This window comes from Somniosus microcephalus, chromosome 10 (assembly GCF_052327205.1).
Source record: "Somniosus microcephalus isolate GS21.2 chromosome 10, FLI_Smic_1.0, whole genome shotgun sequence".
Lineage (NCBI taxonomy): Eukaryota > Metazoa > Chordata > Chondrichthyes > Squaliformes > Somniosidae > Somniosus > Somniosus microcephalus.
In genome coordinates, this window is record NC_140996.1 from 166,289,658 (window position 1) to 166,314,970 (window position 25,313).

The following is a 25,313-nucleotide window of genomic DNA, read 5'->3' on the forward strand; positions in this document are numbered from 1 at the left end:
GGTAGGAAGTTATGCTTCAGTTCTACAGAGCCTTGGTCAGACCCCATTTGGAGTATTGCGTTCAGTTCTGGGCACCGCATCTGAGGAAGGATATATTGGAGTTAGAGATGGGTACAGCGCAGATTTACTAAAATGATGTCAGGGCTTAAAGGGTTAAATTATGAGGACAGGTTGCATAAACTTGGGTTGTATTCCCTTGAGTTTAGAAGGTTGAGGGGTGATCTAATTGAGGTGTTTAAAATGATTTGGATACAGAGAAGCTGTTTCCTCTGGCGGGGGAATCAAGAACAAGGGGCATAATCTTAAAATTAGAGCTAGGCTTTTCAGGAGTGAAATCAGGAAGCACTTTTCACACAAAGGGTAGTGGAAATGAGGAATTCTCTCCCCCAAAAGGATGTGGATGCTGGGTCAATTGAAATTTTAAGGACTGTGATTGACAGATTTTTAGATAAGGAGAAATTTCTTCACTCAGAGGGTTGTGAATCTTTTGAATTCTCTATCCTAAAGGGCTGTGGAGGCTCCGTGATTGAATATATTCAAGACTGAGATCAATAGATTTTTGGACATCAAAGCATATGGGGATAGGGCAGGAAAGTGGAGTTGAGGTAGAAGATCACCCATGATCTTATTGAATGACGAAGCAGGCTCGAGGGGCTGTATGGCCTACACCTGTTCCTATTGCTTATGTTCTTATTAGGCAAGGGTATCAAAGGATAATGGATGAAAAGCAGGTAAATAGAGTTGAGTTACAGATCAACATGATCTAATTAAATGACAGTACATGCTCAAGGGGTTGAGTAGCCTACTCCTGTTCCCACATTCCCCACCAAGTCACACACCATCCTGACTTGGACATGTATCGCCGTTCCGTCATCGACACTGAGTCAAAATCCTGGAACTCCCTACCTAACAGCATTGTGGGAGTACCTTCACCATATGGACTATGGCAGTTTACAAAGAAGGCCCATCACCACCTTCTCAAGAGCAACTCAGGATGGGCGATAAATGCCGGCCTTTCCAGTGATGCCCATATCTTGAGATTGAGAAAAAAAATCTGGTGTGTCCTTTCATTGCATTCAAAGGTTATTACAACGTTATTTCTATAGAATAATATGTATATGATTCACATCTGGATGCAATAATAGAATTTTTTGCCGTTCTAAAGCAGATTTATAATTAAGAGTCTTACACATATTATAAAGATGTATCTTCCATGTACTTTGTTGGCTTAACTCTTGTCCCAAGAACTATAACTATAATTGATGTATCTGAAATGAAATAAGGTTGATTTACTTTTCAAAATTCAGTGTATTGGTCCATTCAAGTAGTTCATCCACCTCCCAGTCTAGGACGGCATTAGGGCCATACTGCTCTACACTGTTGATTACTCCTTCTGTTGCTCTCTGCACTAGGACAGCTGTACTTGGATCCAGTGTCTGGGCCTGCAGCATGCCCTCATGGTACCTGGAAGACATGAAATAAATTAACATGAAAAACAGAGCTCTGCTGCTGTTTGTATTGTGACTGCAAAATCTACATGGGGTTGGAAATATTCCTCAGTAATGTACAGATCCAAATCGTGAATGGTCCTTCTGCCTTGTGTAAAAGAAGGAAGGCCAACTGGATGGTATCACCTGTTGGAGTTTATGCTGCTCCCATTTCTTTAGCCTCAAGCAACCTGAATGCTGGCAAGGTACCGGTGACTAGGTCATATGGAGCAATGGAATCGGGGCTTACAGCGGTGACCTGATGAATACGGGGCTTACGGTGGGGGGGGGGGGTTTAAATAAAGGCAATGTACTCCCCTCAGTGTTGGTACTGCACTCACGCCCGCTGCCAATTTAACTGGCATGTCTAACTACAGTCACGTGACCCACGACCACTGCCAGGGTCGCCAGGCAAGAGCAGGACCAAGAAGGAGGCTGAGACGGTAAGATTTACATTTTTTTTTACAATTTCCTTGTTGACCAGGAGCAGGAGTGCTCCACCAGACCTCACAAGGGAACCTCCCCCCTCTCCGACTGCGATCGTCTCCAGATGCACCTACCTAACTGCCAGGGGACCATACCATGTGCGAGAGACTCACCTGGGAGGTGAAAATGAGGCCAGGGTGTTAAAATGGCCCGGGCCTCAGAACAGTGGGCCCTGGCATGCATGATGCTTGCCCTGCCACCCCATGCCGAACTTGCACCCAAAGTTAAAATTGGAGCTATAGTTTCTCATCTCTGGTAACATCCTGGTGAATCTATGCAGCATGCTCCTTTTGGTTTTAATGTCCTTTCTATAATGGAGAAATCAAAACTGTAGACAGTGCTCTAACTGTGGCCCAACAATTTATGATTACCACTTTGCTCTTACACTCAATACCCCAAAATGCTTTTGGCCTATTTTATGACTTTATCTACTTGCACTCACACTTTCAAGGAATGACATATTTGAATTCCTAGGTCTCTCTGTTCATCCATGCTCTTCAGTGTCTTTCATTGACTGAAGTGCCAACTTGGCTCAATGGTAGGGGGCACTTGCTTCTGAGTCAGAAGATTATGGGTTCATGCCCTGCTCCAAGAATAGAATTAATCTATTCTGACACTCCAGTAGGATCTGAGAAATTGATGTAATATCGAAGGTGGTGTGGCGGAACCACCAGAGGATTACGGACAATTGTATATAATTCCTTTTACAGCAATGTAGTACAGCTGGGGGCTGCACCTTTAATGTATCTGTTAACTGTACTAGGGCTTCTTTCCTGTACTCCACGTGATGACATCATGCCGTCCGTCACGTGATCTCTCAACGGCGGGAAGAACGTCATGACATCAGAGCTCAGAACCTTCTAGCAGTAGAGCTCGGAACCTGCCAGCAGTTGAGCTCGGAACCTGCTAGCAGTTTCCAGAGAGGCTTTCAAGCAGACCAGACCTATTTGCATTGTATCCAACAGTTTCCTGTACAGCTTCGTTTGTTCAATAAATTTTATTGTTTTTGATTTTCTGAGTCGATCTCAATTCTTCGGCTAGGAACCCCAGTTCCTACATTGGTGACCCCGATTTCTTCAAACAATTTTCGTTGAAGTTACATAATGGACACGAACGCCGTCACCCTCAAACTGCCGCAATTTTGGGAGCAACAACCGGCCGCGTGGTTTTTCCAGGCGGAAGCCCTATTAGCAATCCGGGGAGTAGCAGCGGATTCGACCCGTTATTATTACGTGGTCTCTGCCCTCAACAGCGCCACAGCCTTGCGGGTCGTCAGCCTCCTCGAGAGTCCACCGAACGATGGCAAGTACGAAGCTTTAAAAGCACGTTTACTGCAGATTTTCGGTCTGTCCAAGTCGGAGCGTGCTCGCAGACTTATCTCCATGCCCGGCCTCAGGGACTCAAAACCCTCAGAGCTCATGAGCCAAATGCTCACGCTTTTGGGCTCAGAATCGCAATGTTTTCTGTTCCGCGAGCTGCTTCTCTGTCAACTACCAGAGCCAGTACAGACGGCCTTGGCCAATTCCGCGATCACGGATTGTGCTGAACTCGCTGCGGAAGCGGATAAAATATTCACCGTCTCACAACAATCTTGTGCAGCCACGAGGTGCCCATCCCCCACAAGAGCGAATCCGACTCCTTCTCCTGCAGCTGGTTTGCATACCACGCTCGTTTCGACGCGAAGGCCAGAAATTGCCGTCCGCCCTGCAGTTTCTCACCAAAAAAAAAACCTACCTCAAACCAGCGGTTTCTGAGGAGATCAATAAGGCCTCAGAGACGCGCCGGAGTTGCGATGGCCGTCGGGTCAGCAGGGAAACTCCTATACATTACAGACTCCCTGTCAGGGCGACATTTTCTCTGTAATACTGGCTCCCAGTGCAGTATCCTACCAGCGTTGAAGCTAGATCTTCAATCCGGCAGTCAAGGTCCCCCCCTCGAGGCAACCAATGGTGCGGCCATTCGCACATTCGGAAAGCGTAGGGTCCAGTTGAGTTTTGGCGGCCAACGTTTTGTTTGGGAGTTCATCACGGCGAAAGTCTCACAGGCCATCTTGGGGGCAGATTTCTTCTGCGCAAACGGGTTTCTCGTCGACGTCCGACACTGCCGGCTAATCAGTGCCTCCACTTTTCACTCGGTCCCCTGCCACCGAAGCACCGCGATGTCTTGGTCAGTTGCCTGTGCAGTCCCATCTCCAAATGAGTTCTCTCGTCTTCTCAGTGAGTTCCCTGAGCTCACCAGGCCCACATTTTCTTCTTCAGTCGCGAGGCACGGTGTGGCGCACCACATTACCATGACAGCATCCCCCGTTTATGCGAGAGCTCGAAGGCTGGAACCCGGTAAACTCGCGGCCGCCAAGGTGGAGTTCCATACAATGGAATGCCTGGGTATTATTCGATGTTCGAATAGTCCTTGGTCCTCGCCATTACACATTGTTCCTAAGCCGGGCGGCGGATGGCGACCATGCGGCGACTACAGGCGCCTGAATGAGGCTACCACGCCGGATCAGTACCCAATTCGTCACATTCAGGATTTTTCGGCCCATCTGGCAGGGAATTCCATCTTTTCCAAAGTAGACCTCGTCCGAGGCTATCATCAAGTGCCCGTGCATCCTCAGGACGTCCCCAAAACTGCCGTCATCACACCTTTCAGGCTCTTTGAGTTCCTTCATATGCCGTTTGGGCTGAAGAATGCAGCACAAGCCTTCCAACGTCTCATGGATTCCGAATTGCGCGATCTGCCGTTCATCTTCGTCTACCTAAACGACATCCTTATTGCCAGTAACAGCACGAAAGAACACATTACGCACTTGCGTACTCTTTTTTCTCATCTCAGCCAACATGGCCTTATTATCAGCCCGGCCAAGTGCCAGTTTGGGTTGCACAGCATTGATTTCCTGGGACACAGAATCACCTCAGAAGGCGCCATCCCGCTGGCCACGAAGGTGGAAGCAGTCACCTCGCTCCCTCTTCCTCAGACCGTCAGGGCCCTCCAGGAATTTCTGGGAATGGTCAATTTTTATCATTGGTTCGTCCCCAAGGCGGCATTGTTGATGCAACCTTTGTACGAGGCCCTCAGAGGTAAATCGGGCAAAGACCCGATCGATTGGACACCCCAGATGGACCAGGCTTTCCTCGACACTAAGAACGCTTTGGCTGCTGCGACCATGTTGGCACATCCCCTTCCGGGCGCAACCATTGCCCTTACCACCGACGCATCTGATTATGCCATCGGGGCAGTACAGGAGCAGTGGGTCAACGGCACATGGCAACCACTGGCTTTCTTCAGCCGCCAATTGCGGAAGAATGAACGCAAGTATAGTACTTTTGAAGGAAACTACGATGGTCTGAGGAGCGAGTTGGGTAGGATTGATTGGGGAATGGCAGTCAAAGGGTTGACGGTGGACAGGCATTGGCAAACATTCAAAGACCGAATGGATGAGCTACAGAATTTGTTCATCCCAGTTTGGCATAAAAATAAAACAAAAAAGGTGACTCAACCGTGGCAAACAAGGGAAATTAGGGATAGCATAAGATCCAAAGAGAGTACATATAAATTGGCCAGAAAAAGCAATAATCCTGAGGATTGGGAGCAGTTTAGGATTCAACAAAGGAGGACAAAGGGATTAATTAAGAAAGGGAAAATAGAATATGAGAGTAAGCTTGCAGGGAACATAAAAACTGACTGTAAAAGCTTTTATAGATATGTGAAGAGAAAAAGATTGGTGAAGTCAAACGTAGGTCCCTTGCAGTCAGAATCAGGGGAATTTATAATGGGGGACAAAGAAATGGCAGACCAACTAAATACATATTTTGGTTCTGTCTTCACAAAGGAGGACACAAATAACCTCCCAGAGATGCCGGGGAACATAAGGTCTGATGAAAGGGTGGAACTGAAAGAAATCAGTATTTGTAGGGAAATGGTGTTAGGAAAATTGATGGGACTGAAGGCCAATAAATCCCCAGGGCCTGATAATCTACATCCCAGGGTACTTAAGGAAGTGGCCCTAGAAATAGTAGATGCATTGCTGGTCATCTTCCAGAACTCGATAGACTCTGGAACAGTACCCATGGATTGGAGGGTAGCTAATGTTACCCCACTATTCAAAAAAGGTGGTAGAGAAAAAGCGGGGAAGCCTGACATCGGTAGTGGGGAAAATGCTAGAGTCCATTATAAAAGATGTAATAGCAGAGCACTTGGAAAGCAGTGACAGGATCGGACAAAGTCAACATGGATTTACAAAAGGTAAATCATGCTTGACTAATCTACTGGAATTTTTTGAGGATGTAACTGGTAAAATAGATAAGGGAGAACCAGTGGATGTGGTATATTTGGACTTTCAGAAGGCTTTCGATAAGGTCCCACATAAGAGATTAGCATGCAAAATTAAGGCACATGGGATTGGGGGCAAGGTATTGACTTGGATAGAGAACTGGTTGGCGGACAGAAAGCAAAGGGTTGGAATAAATGGGTCATTTTCCAAGTGGCAGGCAGTGACTAGTGGGGTACCGCAAGGATCGGTCCTAGGGCCCCAGCTGTTCACAATATATATTAATGATCTGGACGAGGGAATTGGATGTAATATCTCTGATGTGCCTTCAATAACCACAAAACTAGAAGTTATAGACTTTAACAAGTTGGCTTTTAATCACTAAGATCAGAGCTAACATCTCAACACACCGACTGGCTCGCAGGAATGAGTCATACAGATCCTGGGATCTTTAAGTAAGAAAAGTCAGGGGCGGAGCCAAGAGCCAAGACCTGGAACCTTCCAGGTTAGTCAGGAAAGAGGAAGTGAAACTATACACCGTGTCGGGGAGGGTAATATACATGAGTGCAAAACGAATACAGGCAAGACAAACAGATTTCATTACATTCACCCCTTCTTTAGATTTAGTCCATCGGGGTGATGTTTCTTAAAAGTTGGTATAAGTGAGTCTGTCAGGAGGTTTTGCGGCTCCCAGTGATCGGTGCAAAGCTGGTTGGGGTGCCTCTAGGGGAGTGGATTCTGGTTCCTCCACTGTCCGGGCCTCCGCAGTGTCTTCCAGGTTATCTGCAGTGTCCTCCCGGTTAAAGTTGGGTATTGATACCTCTGGGCGTCCTGTCTCTTTTTGGTGTAGGTCTTCCTCGGGTAGTCTCTCATCGTTCTCTCTGCTCCCCGAGGGAGCGAGGTCTTTTATGGAAACAGTGTCCTCTTGCCCGTCAGAGTATTCGATATAGGCGTACTGAGGGTTTGCATGGAGGAGCTGTACCTTTTCCACAAGGGGGTCCGTTTTATGGCCTCTCATGTGCTTCCGCAATAGTACTGTCCCCGGAGACGTCAGCCACGCGGGTAGAGATATGCCCGAGGTGGATTTCCGGGGGAAAACGAACATCTTTTCGTGAGGGGTAGCGTTAGTGGCTGTACATAACAGAGACCTTATGGAGTGGAGCACGTCTGGGAGGACTTCCTGCCAGTGGGAGGTCGGAAGGCCTTTTGACTTTAAGGCTAATGTGACAGCCTTCCAAACAGTAGCATTCTCCCTTTCCACTTGCCCATTACCCCAGGGGTGGTAGCTAGTGGTTCTGCTAGTGGCTATCCCCTTTGAGAGCAAGAACTGGCGCAGTTCGTCACTCATAAATGACGTCCCCCTATCGCTGTGTATGTAGTTCGGCATGCCAAACATGCAGAATAGATTACAGAGACACTTGATGACCGTGGCACTGGTCATGTCTGGGCAGGGAATGGCGAAGGGGAAGCGGGAATATTCATCGATGATATTGAGGAAGTATACGTTACGGTCGGCAGAGGGAAGGGGTCCCTTGAAGTCCAGACTTAGGCGCTCGAATGGCCGTGTGGCTTTGATAAGGTGTGCACGGTCAGGCCTGTAGAAACGAGGCTTGCATTCCGCACAGATGCGGCAGGCTCTGGTCATTGCCCTGACCTCCTCGATGGAGTGGGGCAGATTGCGGGACTTTATAAAATGGTATAGTCGGGTGACCCCTGGGTGACAGAGGTCGTTGTGGAGACCCTGTAATTTGTCCGTATGAATGCTGGCACACGTTCCCTGCGATAGGGCGTCTGGGGGTTCATTAAGGGCTCCCGGCCTGTACATAATATCATAGTCAAACGTGGATAGTTCGATCCTCCACCTGAGTATATTGTCATTCTTGATTTTCCCCCTTTGTTTGTTATTAAACATGAAAGCCACCGACCGCTGGTCGGTGAGCAGGGTGAAACGTTTGCCGGCTAGGTAGTGTCTCCAGTGCCGCACTGCCTCCACTATAGCCTGCGCCTCCTTCTCGACAGAAGAGTGCCTGATTTCAGGTCCCTGAAGGGTTCGGGAGAAGAAGGCCACAGGTCTCCCAGCCTGATTGAGGGTCGCAGCTAAGGCAAAGTCTGACGCATCGCTTTCAACTTGAAAGGGAATGCTTTCGTCCACTGCACACAGTGCAGCCCTTTCAATGTCCTGTTTGATACTGGTGAAAACCTCCCGAGCTTCAGCTGATAGTGGGAAGGACGTCGATTTAATGAGGGGTCGGGCCTTATCAGAGTAATTGGGCACCCATTGGGCATAATACGAAAAAAATCCCAGGCACCTTTTTAAAGCTTTGGGATTGTGTGGCAGGGGCAGTTCCTTTAGGGGGCGTAATCGGTCAGGGTCCGGTCCAATTACCCCATCTTCCACCACACAGCCGAGGATACAGAGACGGGTTGTGTTGAAGACAGATTTGTCTTCGTTATAGGTTAGATTCAGCTTTCGGGCAGTTTTTTAAAATCTCGCAAGATTTAGATCGTGGTCTTGCTGGTTGTGCCCGCAGATAATGACATTGTCCAGATAGGGGTAGGTAGCTTGTAGTTTATTCTCGTCAACCATGTGGTCCATCTCACGTTGGAAGACCGAGATCCCATTTGTTACCCCGAAGGGCACTCTGAGAAAATGGTAGAGGCGTCCGTTCGCCTCAAAGGCGGTGTATGGGCGGTCCTCCGTTCTAATGGGGAGCTGGTGATACGCGGATTTGAGGTCGATAGTCGAGAAGACTCGGTATTGCGCAATCTGGTTGACCATTTCTGATATGCGGGGTAAAGGGTAGGCGTCCAGCTGGGTATAAATATTAACAGTCTGGCTGTAGTCAATTACCATCCATTTCTTTTCGCTATTTTTAACTATGACTACTTGGGCACGCCACGGACTGGTACTGCATTCAATAATGCCTTCCCGCAGGAGTCTGTCCACTTCCACCTTGATAAAGTGTCTGTCTTCCAGACTGTACCGTCTACTTTTGGTCGCTATGGGCCTACAGTTCGGAGCGAGATTAGCGAATAAAGAGGGCGGGCTGATTTTTAAGGTTGATAGGCCACAGACTGTGAGTGGCAGCTGGGACCCGCCATATGCTAGCGTGACACTTTCGTGGTGGCACTGGAAGTCCGGGCCCAAGATTACATTAACACAGAGTTCTGGCATCACGAGGAGTTTAAAATCCTTGTAGTCCGTGCCTTTTACAGTCAGTGTTACCACACAGTAGCCCAAAATGTCCGAAGTGTGGGGCTTAGCAGCCATAGCAATTCTGCTCCGTGTAGGGGTTACCGTTAATGAGTGCCGCCGTACCAGGCTAGGGTGGATAAAACTCTCGGTACTCCCACAGTCAATTAAACATTTCGTTAAATTCCCGTTTACCTGTATGTCCATCATGGATTTTGTCAATGGGTGTGGCCTGGATTGATCCACTGTGATCGAAGCCACTGTTGGGCCCTGGGCGGCCGTTGAGTCGGGAAAAGATGGCGGATCCCAAGATGGCGGCCTGCACGAGGCGGTGACGGAGTTGGAAATCGGATTCCCCCTGCAGACTTTGCTAAAATGTCCCTTTTTCTTACATTTGAAGCATGTAGCGTCCTTCGCTGGGCATCGTTGTCTGGGGTGCTTGGCCTGGCCGCAGAAGTAACATTTCGGGCCTCGAGACATTGCCGCTGTAGTAGGACTCCTGGGTGAACTTCTGTGTGGGGACTCCGGCGGTGTAGAGCTGGTCTGAGACCTGGATGGGGAAGATGGCTGATTCCAAGATGGCGGCCCACTCGGCGCACACGAGGTGGTGAGGGCCGCATGGCCGGAAGAATGAGAGTCAGAGTTTTTCTGGGCCACGTCCAGCGATTGCGCAGTGGCCACTGCCTTTTTAAAGTCCAGGACCTCCTTCTCCAGCAGTCTCTGCCGGATATAATTCGATTTGAGGCCCGTGATGAAGGAATCGCGGACCAATTTGTCAGAGTACACGTTGGCCGTCACGGCCTTGCAGTTACAGTCCCGGACCAAGTCCTTTAGGCCCTGTAAGAAATCGTCCATTGATTCCTCAGGTCGCTGCCTGCGTGTAGCCAGCAGATGTCTGGCATACACTTCGTTTACTGGCCTCTGGTATTGGGCCTTCAGGATAGTGATGGCCTCCGTGTAAGAGGTGGCGTCCCGGATGAACGAATAAGTCCGATGATTAACGCGAGTAGTCAGTAGACTCAGTTTATCTACCTCGCTAGCGGATGAGGCCCTCGCGAAGAGTTCGAAGCATTTGAGCCAGTGTCCAAATTGATTTGATGCTTCAGCAGAATGTGGATCCAAGTCCAGACGCTCTGGTTTTAGGAGTCGATCCATCCTAGTATTCGTTAGTGATTAAAAATGATGTGCCTTCAATAACCACAAAACTAGAAGTTATAGACTTTAACAAGTTGGCTTTTAATCACTAAGATCAGAGCTAACATCTCAACACACCGACTAGCTCGCAGGAATGAGTCATACAGATCCTGGGATCTTTAAGTAAGAGAAGTCAGGGGCGGAGCCAAGAGCCAAGACCTGGAACCTTCCAGGTTAGTCAGGAAAGACGAAGTGAAACTATACACCGTGTGGGGGAGGGTAATATACATGAGTGCAAAACGAATACAGGCAAGACAAACAGATTTCATTACAATCTCCAAATTTGCAGATGACACAAAGCTGGGTGGGAGGATATGCTGTGAGGAGGATGTCATGAAATTCCAGTACGATTTGGACAGGTTGGGTGATTGGGCAGAAACATGGCAAATGCACTATAATGTGGATAAATGTGAGGTTATCCACTTTGGTGGCAAAAACAGGAAGGCAGATTATTATTTGAATGGCAATAGATTGGGAGAAGGGGAAGTGCAAAGAGACCTGGGTGTTCTTGTGCACCTGTCGCTGAAGGTAAGCATGCAGGTGCAGCAGGCGGTTAAGAAGGCAAATGGTATGTTGGCCTTCGTAGCAAGAGGGTTTGAGTACAGGAACAAGGATGTCTTGCTGCAGTTGTAGAGGGTCTTGGTGAGACCACATGTGGAGTATTGTGTGCAGTTTTGGTTGCCTTACCTGAGGAAGGATGTTCTTGCCATGGAAGGAGTGCAGCGAAGATTCACCAGGCTGATACCTGGGATGGCAGGAATGACGTATGAGGAGAGATTGTGTCGATTGGGCTTATACTCACTGGAGTTTAGACGATTGAGAGGGGATCTCATCGAAACCTATAAAATTCTGTCAGGCCTGGACAGACGAGATACAGGAAGGATGTTTCTGATGGCCGGGGAGTCCAGAATCAGGGGTCATAGTTTAAGGATAAGGGGTAAGCCATTTAGAACTGAAATGAGGAGGAATTTCTTCACCCAGAGAGTGGTGAATCTGTGGAATTCTCTGCCACAGAGGGCGGTGGAGGCCAGTTCATTACATATATTCAAGAAAGAGTTGGATATATTTCTTAAGGCTAAAGGGATCAAGGGATATGGGGAGAAGGCAGGGACAGGGTACTGAATTTGGATGATCAGCCATGATCTCATTGAATGGCGGAGCAGGCTCGAAGGGCTGAATGGCCTACTCCTGCTCCTATCTTCTATGTTTCTATGTTTCTATGATAGGGAGTTGTTGGCATTGTTTCTGGCCATCCGCCATTTTCGCTTCCTACTGGAAGGACGCCCATTCATGGCTTTTGTAGACCACAAGCCACTTACTTTTGCGATGGCCAAGACAGCAGAACCATGGTCGGCACAGCAACAACGTCATCTTACGTACATATCTGAATTTACAACCGACATACAACATGTCTCGGGCAAAGACAACCTGGTGGCGGATTGTCTCTCCCGCGCCCAGCTCCACGCAGTACACCTGGGAGTCGACTATGTTGGTTTGGCAAAAGAACAGAAGGCAGACCCTGAAGTGCAGGCATACCGGACCGCACCTTCCAGCTTACAAGTGGCTGATGTCAATTTCCAGGCCGCAGGGACCACACTCCTGTGTGACATCTCAATGGGCGTCCCACGTCCAATCGTTCCAGTCGAATGGCGCAGGAGAATTTTCGACACTATCCACGGGTTGTCACACCCTGGCATGAGAGCGTCACAACGACTCATGACAAAGAAATTCGTCTGGAAGGGCATGCATCTCGACGTCCGTGACTGGACCAATACCTGCGTGAGTTGCCAGAAGTCCAAGATACAACGCCATGTTAAGGCCCCAGTCGCCACTTTTCCGGTTCCGGAGCGTCGATTTGACCATGTGCACGTGGACCTGGTTGGTCCTCTCCCTTCCTCTCGCGGGTACACTCACCTCCTCACCGTGGTAGACCGCACCACCAGGTGGCCAGAGGCAATTCCTTTGGTTGCCACCACAGCGGCAGACGTCTCCAGAGCCTTCATCTCGTCGTGGGTAGCTTGGTTCGGGGTACCAGCTGACATCTCCTCCGACCAGGGGCCTCAATTTACCTCTGAGCTTTGGAATGCCGTAGCTCATGGTTTGGGCACCAAGCTTCATCGTACCACCGCCTACCATCCACAGGCGAACGGTCTGTGTGAAAGATTCCACAGGTCTCTTAAAGCCGCACTGCGTGCTAGTCTCCATGGGCCTAGTTGGGTGGACAGGCTCCCTTGGGTGCTGCTAGGTCTTTGCACGGCGCCTAAGGATGACCTGCATTCTTCTTCAGCAAAGCTGGTTTACGGCCAACCACTCAGAGTGCCTGGCGATTTTCTTCCTCCTCACACGGAACCCTGGTCCCCAGCTCAGCAGCTCGTCAGCCACCAGGAAGCGGCTAGGAATTTCATCCCAGTGCCTACGTCTCATCATGACCTGCAGCACTCCCATGTCCCGGTGGATCTTAAGAGCGCAGAATACGTGTTCATTCGGCAGGATGCTCGCAAAAACCCACTTAAACCGCCTTACACAGGTCCGTTCTGCGTCATCTCATCAGGTGACAAGTCCTTCACAGTCGACGTCGGCGGTAAGCCTGATCACATCTCCATCGACCGGTTGAAACCGGCGCATCTGGATCTGAGCGAACCAGTCATCACCGCTCAGCCGCCTCGTTGTGGTCGTCCACCGTCGACTACAGGTCCAGTACAGCCACAGTCATCCACCGAGTCGCCAGTGCCCACCTCACCGGGTCGACCACAGCCGGCCTCTTCTTCTCCTCCACCTGCGGCGTCATCCCAACCACAGCCAACGGCCAGTTCGTCTTCTAGCGCTCCGTTCCAGCTGCCGGGGTATCGCAGTCGGTCGGACAGACTCGTCAGACCCCCTTCTCGCCTTACCTTCTCTGTTAAAAGCAATTCTGGGGGGGCGCATGTGGCGGAACCACCAGAAGATTACGGACAATTGTATATAATTCCTTTTACAGCAATGTAGTACAGCTGGGGGCTGCACCTTTAATGTATCTGTTAACTGTACTAGGGCTTCTTTCCTGTACTCTGCGTGATGACGTCATGCCGTCCGTCACGTGATCTCTCAACGGCGGGAAGAACGTCATGACGTCAGAGCTCAGAACCTTCTAGCAGTAGAGCTCGGAACCTTCTAGCAGTTGAGCTCAGAACCTGCTAGCAGTTGAGCTCGGAACTTGCTAGCAGTTGAGCTCGGAACCTTCTAGCAGTTTCCAGAGAGGCTTTCAAGCAGACCAGACCTATTTGCGTTGTATCCTACAGTTTCCTGTACAGCTTCGTTTGTTCATTAAATTTTATTGTTTTTGATTTTCTGAGTCGATCTCAATTCTTCGGCTAGGAACCCCAGTTCCTACAGTGGTGCCTTTTGGATGATACATTAAACCAAGGCTTTATCTACATGTTCAGTAGGATTTAAAAGCTACTATGGTACTTCTGTGAAGAGGAGACGGGAATGTTCTCAGTATACTGGCTAACATAGGTCAGCTTCAGTGGAGTCGGCATGTGTGGCATGTTCTTGAGGTGACACTATGTGGGAATTGTTTGGAAAAACAAAGCTGGTGAGTAGTAGAAGAGATGCATTACTGGAATTAATTCTCAGTCAGAGTTTACACCTGCCTGCACATTATCTCCATCCATGTCATTCTGCTTCCATTCCTTGTTCTCTTCCTGTGGTCCTGCAGCTCCATGAGCCTGCTCCACATCCTGCTCACTCCTCTTTAAATGGCAAAATTGTGCAGTATGCAGCTGCCAGTGATGATTTTGGGTGGGCTGTAGAGCAGCACCCTGCCCAAGTGGACCACACAATTGAATTATTGCTTCAGCATCCCCATAGTGTGCTCCACAAAAACTCAAGTGGCAGTGTGGGACTCATTGTATCTGTGCTCTGCTGCTTTTTGGGGGTTTCTAATAAGGGGTGATCAGCCATGACTATGAAAGATAGCCCTGGTCTCTCAAATAGCCATCTGTTCATTCTGGTTCTTTTGCCAATTATCTTCAATCTGGATTCTCTGGTTATTGACCCTTCTGCCAGTGGAAACAGTTTCTTCCTATCTACTCTATCAAAACCCTTCATAATAGTGAACAACTCTATTAAATCTCCCCTTAACCTTCTCTTCTCTAAGGAAAACAATCTCAGCTTCTCTACTCTCTCAACATAACTGAAGTCTCTCATCCCTGGTACCATTCCAGTAAATCTCTTCTGCATCCTTATCTAAGGCCTTGACATCCTTTCTAAAATGTGGTACACAGAATTGAACACAATACTCCAGCCGAGGCCTAACCAGTGTTTTATAAAGGTTTAGCATAACTTACTTGCTCTTGTACTCTATGAGCTGGATTTTGTCACTGGGGCAGGCTGGGGTCGTGTAATCTGCTTTTCGTGTTAGCCACCCGATTCTAAATTGATGTGGGAGAATGATGCGATTTGAACTTAAATGGGCAATTGAGTTCCAGCGTGTGGGAACCCATGACCCAATTAGTTTTTTCAGTCTGAAACTCGCCTCCGATGACGTCATCATTGTTGCTGCATTTAAGGTCTGCAACAAGCCTTGCTTCTTCTGCAGACTGCCAACCTTTTGGCCTTTCATGTTAGAGGGACCTGGAGGCAGAATGACCAGTGAGAGACCTAGGTCTGCTCCCAGGCTTGATGATGTTGCCCTGCAAGCTTTAGTGGAGGGAGCAAGAGCCAATAAAGAGGTGCTCTTCCCTTCTTCAGGGAGGAAGAAGCCTCCCCAGCAGACCAAGGCTGTGTGGATCCAGGTGGCCCAGGAGGTCAACTCTGTCGATAACCCGCAGAACCTGGCTTCAGTGCAGGAAGAGGTTTCATGACCTTCTGCGCACTGGAAAAGTGAGTATGACTTTCCCACCACCCTCAATCTGATCCCCATTGCCTCTCCTCACCAGCACTCAGCTTTAGCAATCTCTTCCTCCACATCCCACTTGACACTGACATCCATGTACCTTTACCCATTCCCTCGCTCTCTATGGTCACATTCACCTATTCGACTATGCAGCCCTCACACTCCCTATCACTGTGATGCTATGAAAACAACTTACAACACACAGGGAAGGCCCTTGGTCTTGCCACCTCACTCCATCTTTGTTTCCTTCTAAGCATCTATGCTATGGATTCTCTACACTCACTCCTTCATTCTCACTCAAACTCCACTTGTCTCTCTCATTGCAGGAAAAGAGAGCTCACAATAAAAGGGAAAGAGCGAGGACAGGAGGAGGGCCACCCTCAGTAGCCCAGCTCACTCCCTGGGAGGATGCGGTCCTGGAGATCGTGGGTGTGGAGGACAATGCGCAAGTGGGGGACGGACAGACGGGTGCATCACAGCAAGCTGGTGACAGAATAGTTTTCCATCTCTCTCATTGACATTGCATGAGTCGCTGATAATGATTCTGAAGCTCTAACAGATGAACTTATGATCATCTGCAATATGCAATGTGCATGTAACCTTGGCATCACATCTCTGACTCTTTCCTTTACTCCCCCATGACCATCGCAAGCACCCGTCCCCACTAGCCAGGCGGAAGAGCCTGAGCATCCAGACTCCTCAGAGGAAGCTGCAACCTCTGAGGGCGCAGCGTCAGCAGAATTCAGCGCACCCAGCACCAGCGCAGACACTCACACCTCGGTGGTACCTTTGCAAGATAGTGCAGTGTTGTCACCTGGTGTATCACAGCTCACAAGTGAGCATCAGCAGATTGTGCAGACAGGGACAGCAGTGGAGAATCCTCGTCGGAGGGCGCAGGACTCTCCCAGCTCGGCTCAGCTGCATGTCGACCCTCTGCCTCTGGGTTCATCCATAAGATCAGCGGTGCTGGAACTCCAGGAACAGATGCAGGAGTCTCTGGAAGGTTTTGTCTCCAGGGTCGCTGTGAGTGTGGAGCGAATGGAGGAGTCCATTGTGAACATGAGCAGAGCCTTTGTGGAGTCATTGGCGCCTGAACGCATCACCATGGAAAGGATGGCAACCTCCATGGAGGTGATAAGTCGCCAGAGTGCAGAAATCATGGTGAGTGTTCTGAATAGAATGACATCTTTGGAGGAGCGATGGTCATCTATTGAACAGAGAAACCAGACCTTCATGGAAGTCCTTCTGAGTAGGACTGCCAGTGCAGATACAGGTCCCCATGGCCCCCCTGATGTGCAGCAAGGTGCTCTCAAGCCACTTGCAAGCGCCGAGGGGGACCTGACCCATGAGAGGGAAATTGGTGGCAGACATCAAGGAAGTGGGGGCTCCTCTCCAAGCGCTCACACTTCCATGCCACTGCAGAGCCCTCGGTCAGAGCCCCACCAGAGTCCACATCCAACTGAGATCGGCATCTCAACCCCTGCACAGCCGCAGGAGCAGCAGACTGTTGGCGAGCCTTCACAGGTTCGCAACCCCAGAGGGCGCCCGCCAAAGTTGTCAAGACTGGAGCAGCAAGAAACTGAGCAAGGGGCCTCCACATCTGCTGAAGCCACAGGGGAAGCACCACGTAGGAGCACATGTAAGAGAAAGATACTGCACAAATAGTCACAAGGGTAGTCACTTGGGTGAAATTTGATGTTTAATGTTAAAAAGCCATCAGATGGTTACTGTAAATAAAAAAATCTGATGGCTACTGCTGCAGTTGTGGCGTGTGTCATTTCGCTAATGGGACTTCCACATTGAGGGCTTAGGATTACTTGCAATTGTCAGTATGGTGGTCAAATTGTTAGGAATCCGCTGGTTCTTGGCCACTGTCGAAGCCCTGGTAAGAAGCTGCAAGGCAAAAGTGCTTGATTGGCTAGGCTAAGCAAATCTGGCCAAAATGAGTGCGTTCCTTGCATTCTGGGCAGCAATGTTATCGTGTACTGCTGCTGCTGGTTGATGGGCCTCTGCAAGATGTTCGTTTTCATTCTCCACCTCCTCCTCCACCTCCTCCTCATCTGAGGAGGATATGTGAGGAGCCACTTGGTCCTCAGGAATCTGCAAGCCACGACGCTGTGCCATGTTGTGAACTGGACAGCAAACCATGACGATTCTGGAGACCCTGGCGCTCCTGTTGTTGCTGCTGATGTTGGTGCTGCTGCTGTTCCTGGTTCTGCTGGTGCCGCGACTGGTCTTCGTTCTCATCTGGTGTCCAGAAGGGAAGGAAATAAATGGCTCCCATGCTTCTGGTATATGCCTCAGTTGAGGAAGTGCTCAGTCAAGGTGGCGAGAGGGGTTTCCCAGGAGGTCACACTGGAGATGGGTGTCAGGCTCCAAACTTCCACAGCTGTAGTTATGCCTTCTAAAAGTTCCCCCAGACCTGAGACAACAAAGTCCTGCCACCTGCAAATGATGGCTGATCAAATATCCTATTTAATGGTGGAGCTGCAGCTAATAGTCAGCAATCCAATTGTGCTCCCACCAGGTTTCACCGTCTGTTTCAGAGCAGGCATGCTTCACATGTTAAAATCACAAAGGCCTTTCAAAATGGGATAATAGAGGCAATTTAGTGCTTGTTAAGGGCCTTAAGGGCCTATCCCGCCTCTTGGAGGCGGGATGGAGACCGGAGCAGTAAACACGATTTCTTGAAAATGGCCCGCCCACCACTTTTTGCAATTTTACACCCCACACGCCTCCATGGCCCTGTGAAATTCGAGCCCTATGCCTCTATTAATAAAGCGAAAGATCCTGTATATATTTTTTTAACAATCTTATCAACTTGTCCTACCACCTTCAAAGATTTGTGTACGTGAACCCCCAGAACTCTCTGTTCCTGCATCCCCTTTCGAATTGTACCATTTAGTTTATATAGCCTCTCCTCAGAGCGGCAGTGGCGGGAATCTGAGCGGCAGCGACCTATAAAAGGTAAGCCCGAGGCGCGGGTAGGCCTACTAATCTCCAATCTCAGAGGGAGAGAAGTAAAAAGTAATCGAGGTGTGACGTCACCACAAAGCAGGTAAGTGATTGGTTGGGAGTATTTCTCTCTTTTTTAAAACTTTAACTCTGTGGTTTATAGTTTTTAAGGTCTCTGTGGTGTAGTGGGGACAGTTTGTAAACCAGGGCCCTTAAATATATCATTTAACTGTAGTGAAATTGGTGGGATTCATTTGTTTAATTTAATTGCAATTAATTAAAGGGTAAGTCATGGCAGGACAGCCCGGTGCCGTGGTATGCTCCACCTGCACTATGTGGGAACACAGGGACACTTCCTGTGTCCCTGACAACCATGTGTGCAGGAAGTGTGTCCAGCTGCAGCTACTGGCAGACCGCATTACGGTGCTGGAGCAGCGATTGGATACATACTGGACCATTCGCGATGTTGAGGACGTCGTGAATAGCACATTTGATCAGTTGGTCACACCGCAGGTAAAGTTGGCACAGGCAGAGAGGGAACGGGTGACCAACAGGCAGAGTAGTAGGCGCAGGTAGGTAGTGCAGGGGTCCCCTGTGGCCATCCCCCTCTCAAACATATATACCGCTTTGGATACTGATGGGGGGGATGGCTTACCAGGGGAAGGTAGCAGCAGCCAACTTCCTGGCACCAGGGGTGGTTCTGCTGCACAGGATGGGAGGAAAAAGACTGGGACAGCTATAGTGATAGGGGATCTATTGTAAGGGGAATAGATAGGCGTTTCTGCGGCCGCAAACGAGACTCCAGGATGGTGTGTTGCCTCCCTGGTGCAAGGGTCAAGGATGTCTCAGAGCGGCTGCAGAACATTTTGAAAGGGGAGGGTGAACAGCCAGTTGTCGTGGTGCATATAGGTACCAACGATATAGGTCAAAACCGGGATGAGGTCCTAAAAGCTGAATATAGGGAGTTAGAAGGTAAATTAAAAAATAGGACCTCAAAGGTAGTAATCTCAGGATTGCTACCAGTGCCACGTGCTAGTCAGAGTAGAAATAGAAAGCTATTTCAGATGAATACGTGGCTAGAGGAATGGTGCAAGGGGGAGGGATTCAAATTTCTGGGACATTGGAACCGGTTCTGGGGGAGGTGGGACCAGTACAAAACGGAAGGTTTGCACCTGGGCAGGGCCGGGACCGATGTCCTAGGGGGAGTGTTTGCTAATGCTCTGGAGGAGGGTTTAAACTAAAATGGCAGGGGGTTGGGAACCTGAGCGGAGAGACAGAGGAAAGGGAAACAAGGATAAAAGCAAAAGACAGGAAGCAGAAAAACAAAAGTGACAGGCAGGGAAATCAAGGGTTTAAATCAAACATGGCCACAGTAAATAATAATTCTAAAAGATCTAAGAGCGTTAAAAAAACAAGCCTGAAGGCTTTGTGTCTTAATGCAAGGAGCATTCGTAATAAGGTGGATGAATTAGCTGCGCAAATAGAGGTAAACGAATATGATATGATTGGGATTACGGAAACATGGCTCCAGGGTGGCCAAGGCTGGGAACTCAATATCCCGGGATATTCAATATTCAGGAAAGATAGGCAAAAAGGAAAAGGAGGTGGGGTAGCATTGCTGGTTAAAGAGGGGATTAACATAATTGAAAGGAAGGATATTAGCTCTGATGATGTGGAATCTGTATAGTAGAACTGAAAAATACCAAGGGGCAGAAAACGTTAGTGGGACTGGTATATAGACCTCCAAACAGTAATGCGGAGGTCGGGGATGGCATCAAACGGGAAATTAGAGAAGCGTGCAATAAGGGCACAGCAGTTATCATGGGTGACTTTAAGCTACATATAGATTGGGCTAACCAAATTAGTAACAATACTGTGGAGGAGGAATTCCTGGAGTGTATACGGGATGGTTTCCTGAACCAATATGTCGAGGAACCAACTAGAGATCAGGCCATCTTAGACTGGGTATTATGTAATGAGAAAGGATTAATTAGCAATCTTGTTGTGTGAGGTCCCTTGGGTCAGAGCGATCATAATATGATAGAATTCTTCATTAAGATGGAGAGTGAAATAGTTGGCTCGGAGACTAGGGTCCTGAATTTAAATAAAGGAGACTACGATGGTATGAGGCGCGAGTTGGGTAGGATTGATTGGGGAATGACACTCAAAGGGTTGACGGTGGATAGGCAATGGCAAACATTCAAAGATCGCATGGATGAACTACAAAATTTGTTCATCCCAATTTGGCATAAAAATAAAACAAAAAAGGTGACTCAACCATGGCTAACAAGGGAAATTAGGGATAGCATAAGATCCAAGGAGAGGACATATAAATTAGTCAGAAAAAGCAGTAAACCTGAGGATTGGGAGCAGTTTAGGAATCAACAAAGGAGGACAAAGGGATTAATTAAAAGGGGGAAAATAGAGTATGAGAGTAAGCTTGCAGGGAACATAAAAACTGACTATAAAAGCTTTTATAGATATGTGAAGAGAAAAAGATTGGTGAAGTCAAGCGTAGGTCCCTTGCAGTCAGAATCAGGGGAATTTATAATGGGGAACAAAGAAATAGCAGACCAAATAAATACATACTTTGGTTCTGTCTTCACAAAGGAGGACACAAATAACCTCCCAAAGATGTCGGGGAACATAGGCCTAGAAATTCAGTTGTTTGCGCCAGCCGGTAGTGCCTTAGGAGGGGGAGATGTGGGGCGCTAGGCGGCTAGTGGCCGGGCGCAGCGCGATCTGCTCCTCTCCCCAACTTCAGTAAAGATTTAGCGACGGCGCAAAGCCTTTGCGCGCACTCAGCTGCGCGTGCAGATCCTGACGTCATTTCATCGTGCAACGCCCTTTGTGCGCCCCAAACCGGAAATCCAGTGGCGCCGGCCGATTGTGCGCCTGGCGCCCCTAGCGACTGGTAGAGGGGAACGGTTCCCAGTCGCTGCGGGGCGCGGGGGGCGCAAATTAAAGGGCACTCCTCCTGCAGTAGAAAAGGCAGCCATTTTGCAAAACTCTTTCTTTGTGAGAGACGGATTTTTGCAGAGAGACAAAGGTAGAGAGCTTTCTGGTTTGGCTCAACACTCGCACAGGTACTTGTGGCTTCAGGCCACAGCTTTGCACTTGTCTTTAACTTCAGAGCCAAATCATTGATTGGAAACATATAATGGGGGCTGCAATGGGTGCAAACGTTGGCCTTCTCCATTGCATTCAAAGGGCTCAGAGACGCCGTGAGAGAGTGGCAGTCATGGCCAGATGGAGAGGGGGCAACAGGCATCGGCAAAGGAGGCCTTACCCACCCAGGGTATACCGCCAGCAGTTCTCATATCTGAACATGTCTGACGAGCAGTGTGTTCGGAGGCTGCGATTCCGAAGGGCGGTGGTCACTGAGATCTGCCACCTGCTTCGCGGAGATCTGCAGCCACATCTGAGGAGCAGGACGTCTCTGTCGGTGGCAGTGAAGGTGACGGTGTCTCTCCACTTCTATGCCACTGGCTCCTTCCAATCCGCTACTGGGGACATTTCCAACATCTCCCAGTTTGCCGTACATTGCTGCATCCGCCAGGTGACCAATGCCCTTTTCAGAAGGAGACGTCAGTTCATCTCCTTCTCCATGGCCCTTGTCAAGCAGCAACAGCGTGCAATGGGCTTTGCAGCATTAGCGGGCTTCCCCATGGTGCAGGGCGCCATTGACTGCACGCATGTGGCTTTGCGGGCACCTCTAGAGAATGCCGAGGATTACCGCAACCGGAAGGGCTACCATTCGCTCAACGTGCAGTTGGTGTGTGACCACAGGCAGCTCATCCTAGCTGTCAATGCCCACTTTCCAGGCAGCAGCCACGATGCCTTCATCCTGTGCCAGACTTCTGTGGCAGACATGTTCCAGGCCCAGCCTCGCCCACGAGGATGGCTTCTCGGGGACAAAGGCTATCCTTTGTGCACCTGGCTGATGACCCCGCTCCGTGCGCCCAGCACCCCTGCTGAAGAGGGATACAATGACAGCCATCAACAACCAGGAACATCATTGAGCAAACAATCGGCGTCCTGAAGCAACGGTTCCGCTGTCTGGATCATTCCGGAGGAGCCCTACAGTATTCGCCTGAGCGAGTCTCCCATTTCGTGGTCGTGTGCTGCATGCTGCACAACCTGGCTATCCGCAGGACTCAACCACTGCCACCAGACATTGGAGGACCACCAGAGGAGGAGGAGGAGGACCAGCACAGGAGGGAGGCAGAAAGTGCAAGGGCCGCCCGTCGGCGGCTTATTGAACGTCGGTTCTAGGCCCCCTCTCAGGGAATGGCTGGCACAAGATGAATGTAGCCACTCCACAAGCCCTCAGCCGAGCAGGGCAACCAGGACTTCCAAAAGAAAGCATGGACAGTGCGATTTAAGAACATTTATTACTTTGATACCTCTGCCCTTCCCACATAACAAACTAATGGAGAGAAGCCCCCCTAAAAAACACAAATCGACCAGTCTCGGCCTTTCAAAAAACACAAATCGACCAGTCTCGGCCTTTCAAAAAACACAAATCGACCAGTCTCGGCCTTTCAAAAACACAAATCGACCAGTCTCGGCCTTTCAAAAAACGCAAATCGACCAGTCTCGGCCTTTACATGTGAAACAAAACATTTGGGCACACCTTCTACTTTTTGCCCTGCGAGGGTGATGCCTTTCGCATCCGTGACTGGCCCCTGCCCGCCCTGCAGCTCCTCCTCAATGGGACCCCAGTGGCTGCAGCAAGGCTGGGGGAAGGCTGCTGAGGATCAGATCGCGAGACGGCAGATGCCCTTGGGGGTTGGCCTGGACCAGCTCTGGCCCTGGAGGGGCCGGCTGCTGACTGCTCCAACTCTGCTTGTGCGGCAGCAGTCTGTCCAGCAGCTGGTGGCAGCTGCAATGGAGGAGTGGCAGTGTCGGCTGCAGGAATGCTGCCAACCTGACAGATCACAGGTACTCCCTGGTCGCCTGAGACAGTGGCACTCGCACGGGCCAGCACTGCAGCATGTGCAGCAATCTGCTGAAGCACAGACTGCTGGGCTGCTGCGGCGCGGCGAGTGCCCTGGCGATGCCTGGCCGATCCAGCGAGGGTGGCAGCAGTTAGTGCCCGTGTGGCCCTGGTCTGTGTCCGCATGACACCAGCCAGTGAATGGACGGCACGACTGAGCACTTGGCTAGAAGCCGCCTGTGCTGCCCTGAATTCCTGCACACTCCTTGACAGTGACTCTATGGAGTCAGGCATCCTTGCCACTGCAGCCATGAGCTCAGTGTGCCTACGCTCAGCCTGGGCAGCCATTTCCTCTAGGAGCCGCACCTCCTCTGCGCTCACCGTCGCAGGACTGGAGGCTGCACTCACCCTCCGGGGAGAAGTCCGCCGAGCTTCCCCACCCCCCCCGCGTTGCTGCAGGCCGCTGGGCCCCGGACCTTCACTCTCCTCCGACCCTTCCCCCCGGCTCCCCTCCAGGGAAGACGTGTCCCCGTCATCGCCATGGGCTGCCTCGGCTGAGGGTGGCACTGATGGTCCGGCTTCCTCTTCCTCCTCCTCGCCCTCTGATTCACTCACAGTGCCAGGTTGAGGGCCCGCCTCCTCACCTGGCGATTCAGCATCTGAAAGCAGGGAGGCACAAGAGTTGCTTTAGAGTGAGGACAGGGCGGCAGCGAGGGAGGCATGAGTGCTGCTATGCACTGCATTGGTCGGACAGTGGCAAAGGATGCTGTTCTGAGGCGCAAGTGGGGCCCAGAACAGGGTCGGCATCGCCACTGGCGACGGGGCCAATCAGCCGGCCTGACATAATGCGCTCCACACGCTGGTCCAGGTCGGAGAGCTCTTTGAGGTCAGGACGGCCTCCCCCGGTCTCACGCTGCTGCCTCCGGTTGTGCGCCACCTTGGCCTGCAAGAGAAAGGACGGCCTCTAAGTACAGTGTGAAGCCCTGATCTTGTCTGCACTGCCTCCCATGGTGGACTAGCCCTGACAGTGTGAAGCCCTGATCTTGTCTGCACTGCCTCCCATGGTGGACTAGCCCTGACAGTGTGGAGCCCTGATCTTGTCTGCACTGCCTCCCATGGTGGACTAGCCCTGACAGTGTGAAGCCCTGATCTTCTCTGCACTGCCTCCCATGGTCGAATAGCTTGTACAGTGTGTAAAGTGCTGAATGTGCAAGTGATTTTCATGACAGTCCCATAGCTGCTGGATGAGGGCTGGGCATTAGGACTTTCAGGTCCCTTTGCCCATAAACTGAGGTGCACATGCAGGGATGAGGAGGACACTGGAAAGGGTACTCACCCTGACAACCCGAGTGAGGTCGTTGAACTTTTTCCGGCATTGCACAGGAGTCCTGGCAACCACGCTGTTGGAGGTCACCCTGTTTGACACCTCCCGCCAGGCTTTCCGATAGGCACTGGGCAGCGGCCTCCTGCCACCTTCAGGGAACAGAACATGGCGCCTGCGCTCCACTGCGCCAACCAGCACCCTCAGGTCACCGTCGCTGAAGTGCTGCGCTCTCTCCCTGGCCTTCTCCATAGTCCTGGGCGTTGCACAGATCAAGCAGCAGTGGTCAGGCCTTGCTTCAGGGCTGCAGTGTGCAGGGCGTGGCAGGCAAACAAATCCACCCTCCCCCTTTAAGAGCTCACCGGCGCCAGAGTGTCTGCCGTCAATCAGCAACTCGCCGCACCTGCGCTGCGCCCGCCCTCGGGGGTATCGCCCCGGGCCGCCGGCTTAGCGCCTAATGATAGTCGTGCATCGCCTGTTTTAGCGCAGCAGCAACCTCTTGGGGCGATGCCACTGAATATCGGCGAAGGTGGCGCGAAGTTGCGCCGGGCGCAAACCTTAGCGGCCACCCGGCTGTAGTGCCCCAAACGTGGCT

The 25,313-nt window shown here is 50.3% G+C and overlaps 1 protein-coding gene across 1 annotated transcript in view; it reads right to left on the reverse strand.

Moving 5' to 3' along the window:
* The window catches only part of c10h11orf65 (chromosome 10 C11orf65 homolog), a 154,933-nt gene that overhangs the window by 30,173 nt on the left and 99,447 nt on the right, over positions 1-25,313 (reverse strand). Inside the window, exon 9 of the mRNA XM_085999101.1 lies at positions 1,294-1,464. Within this exon, the coding sequence (XP_085855227.1) occupies positions 1,294-1,464 (171 nt within the window). The remainder of the gene's footprint in view (positions 1-1,293; positions 1,465-25,313) is intronic.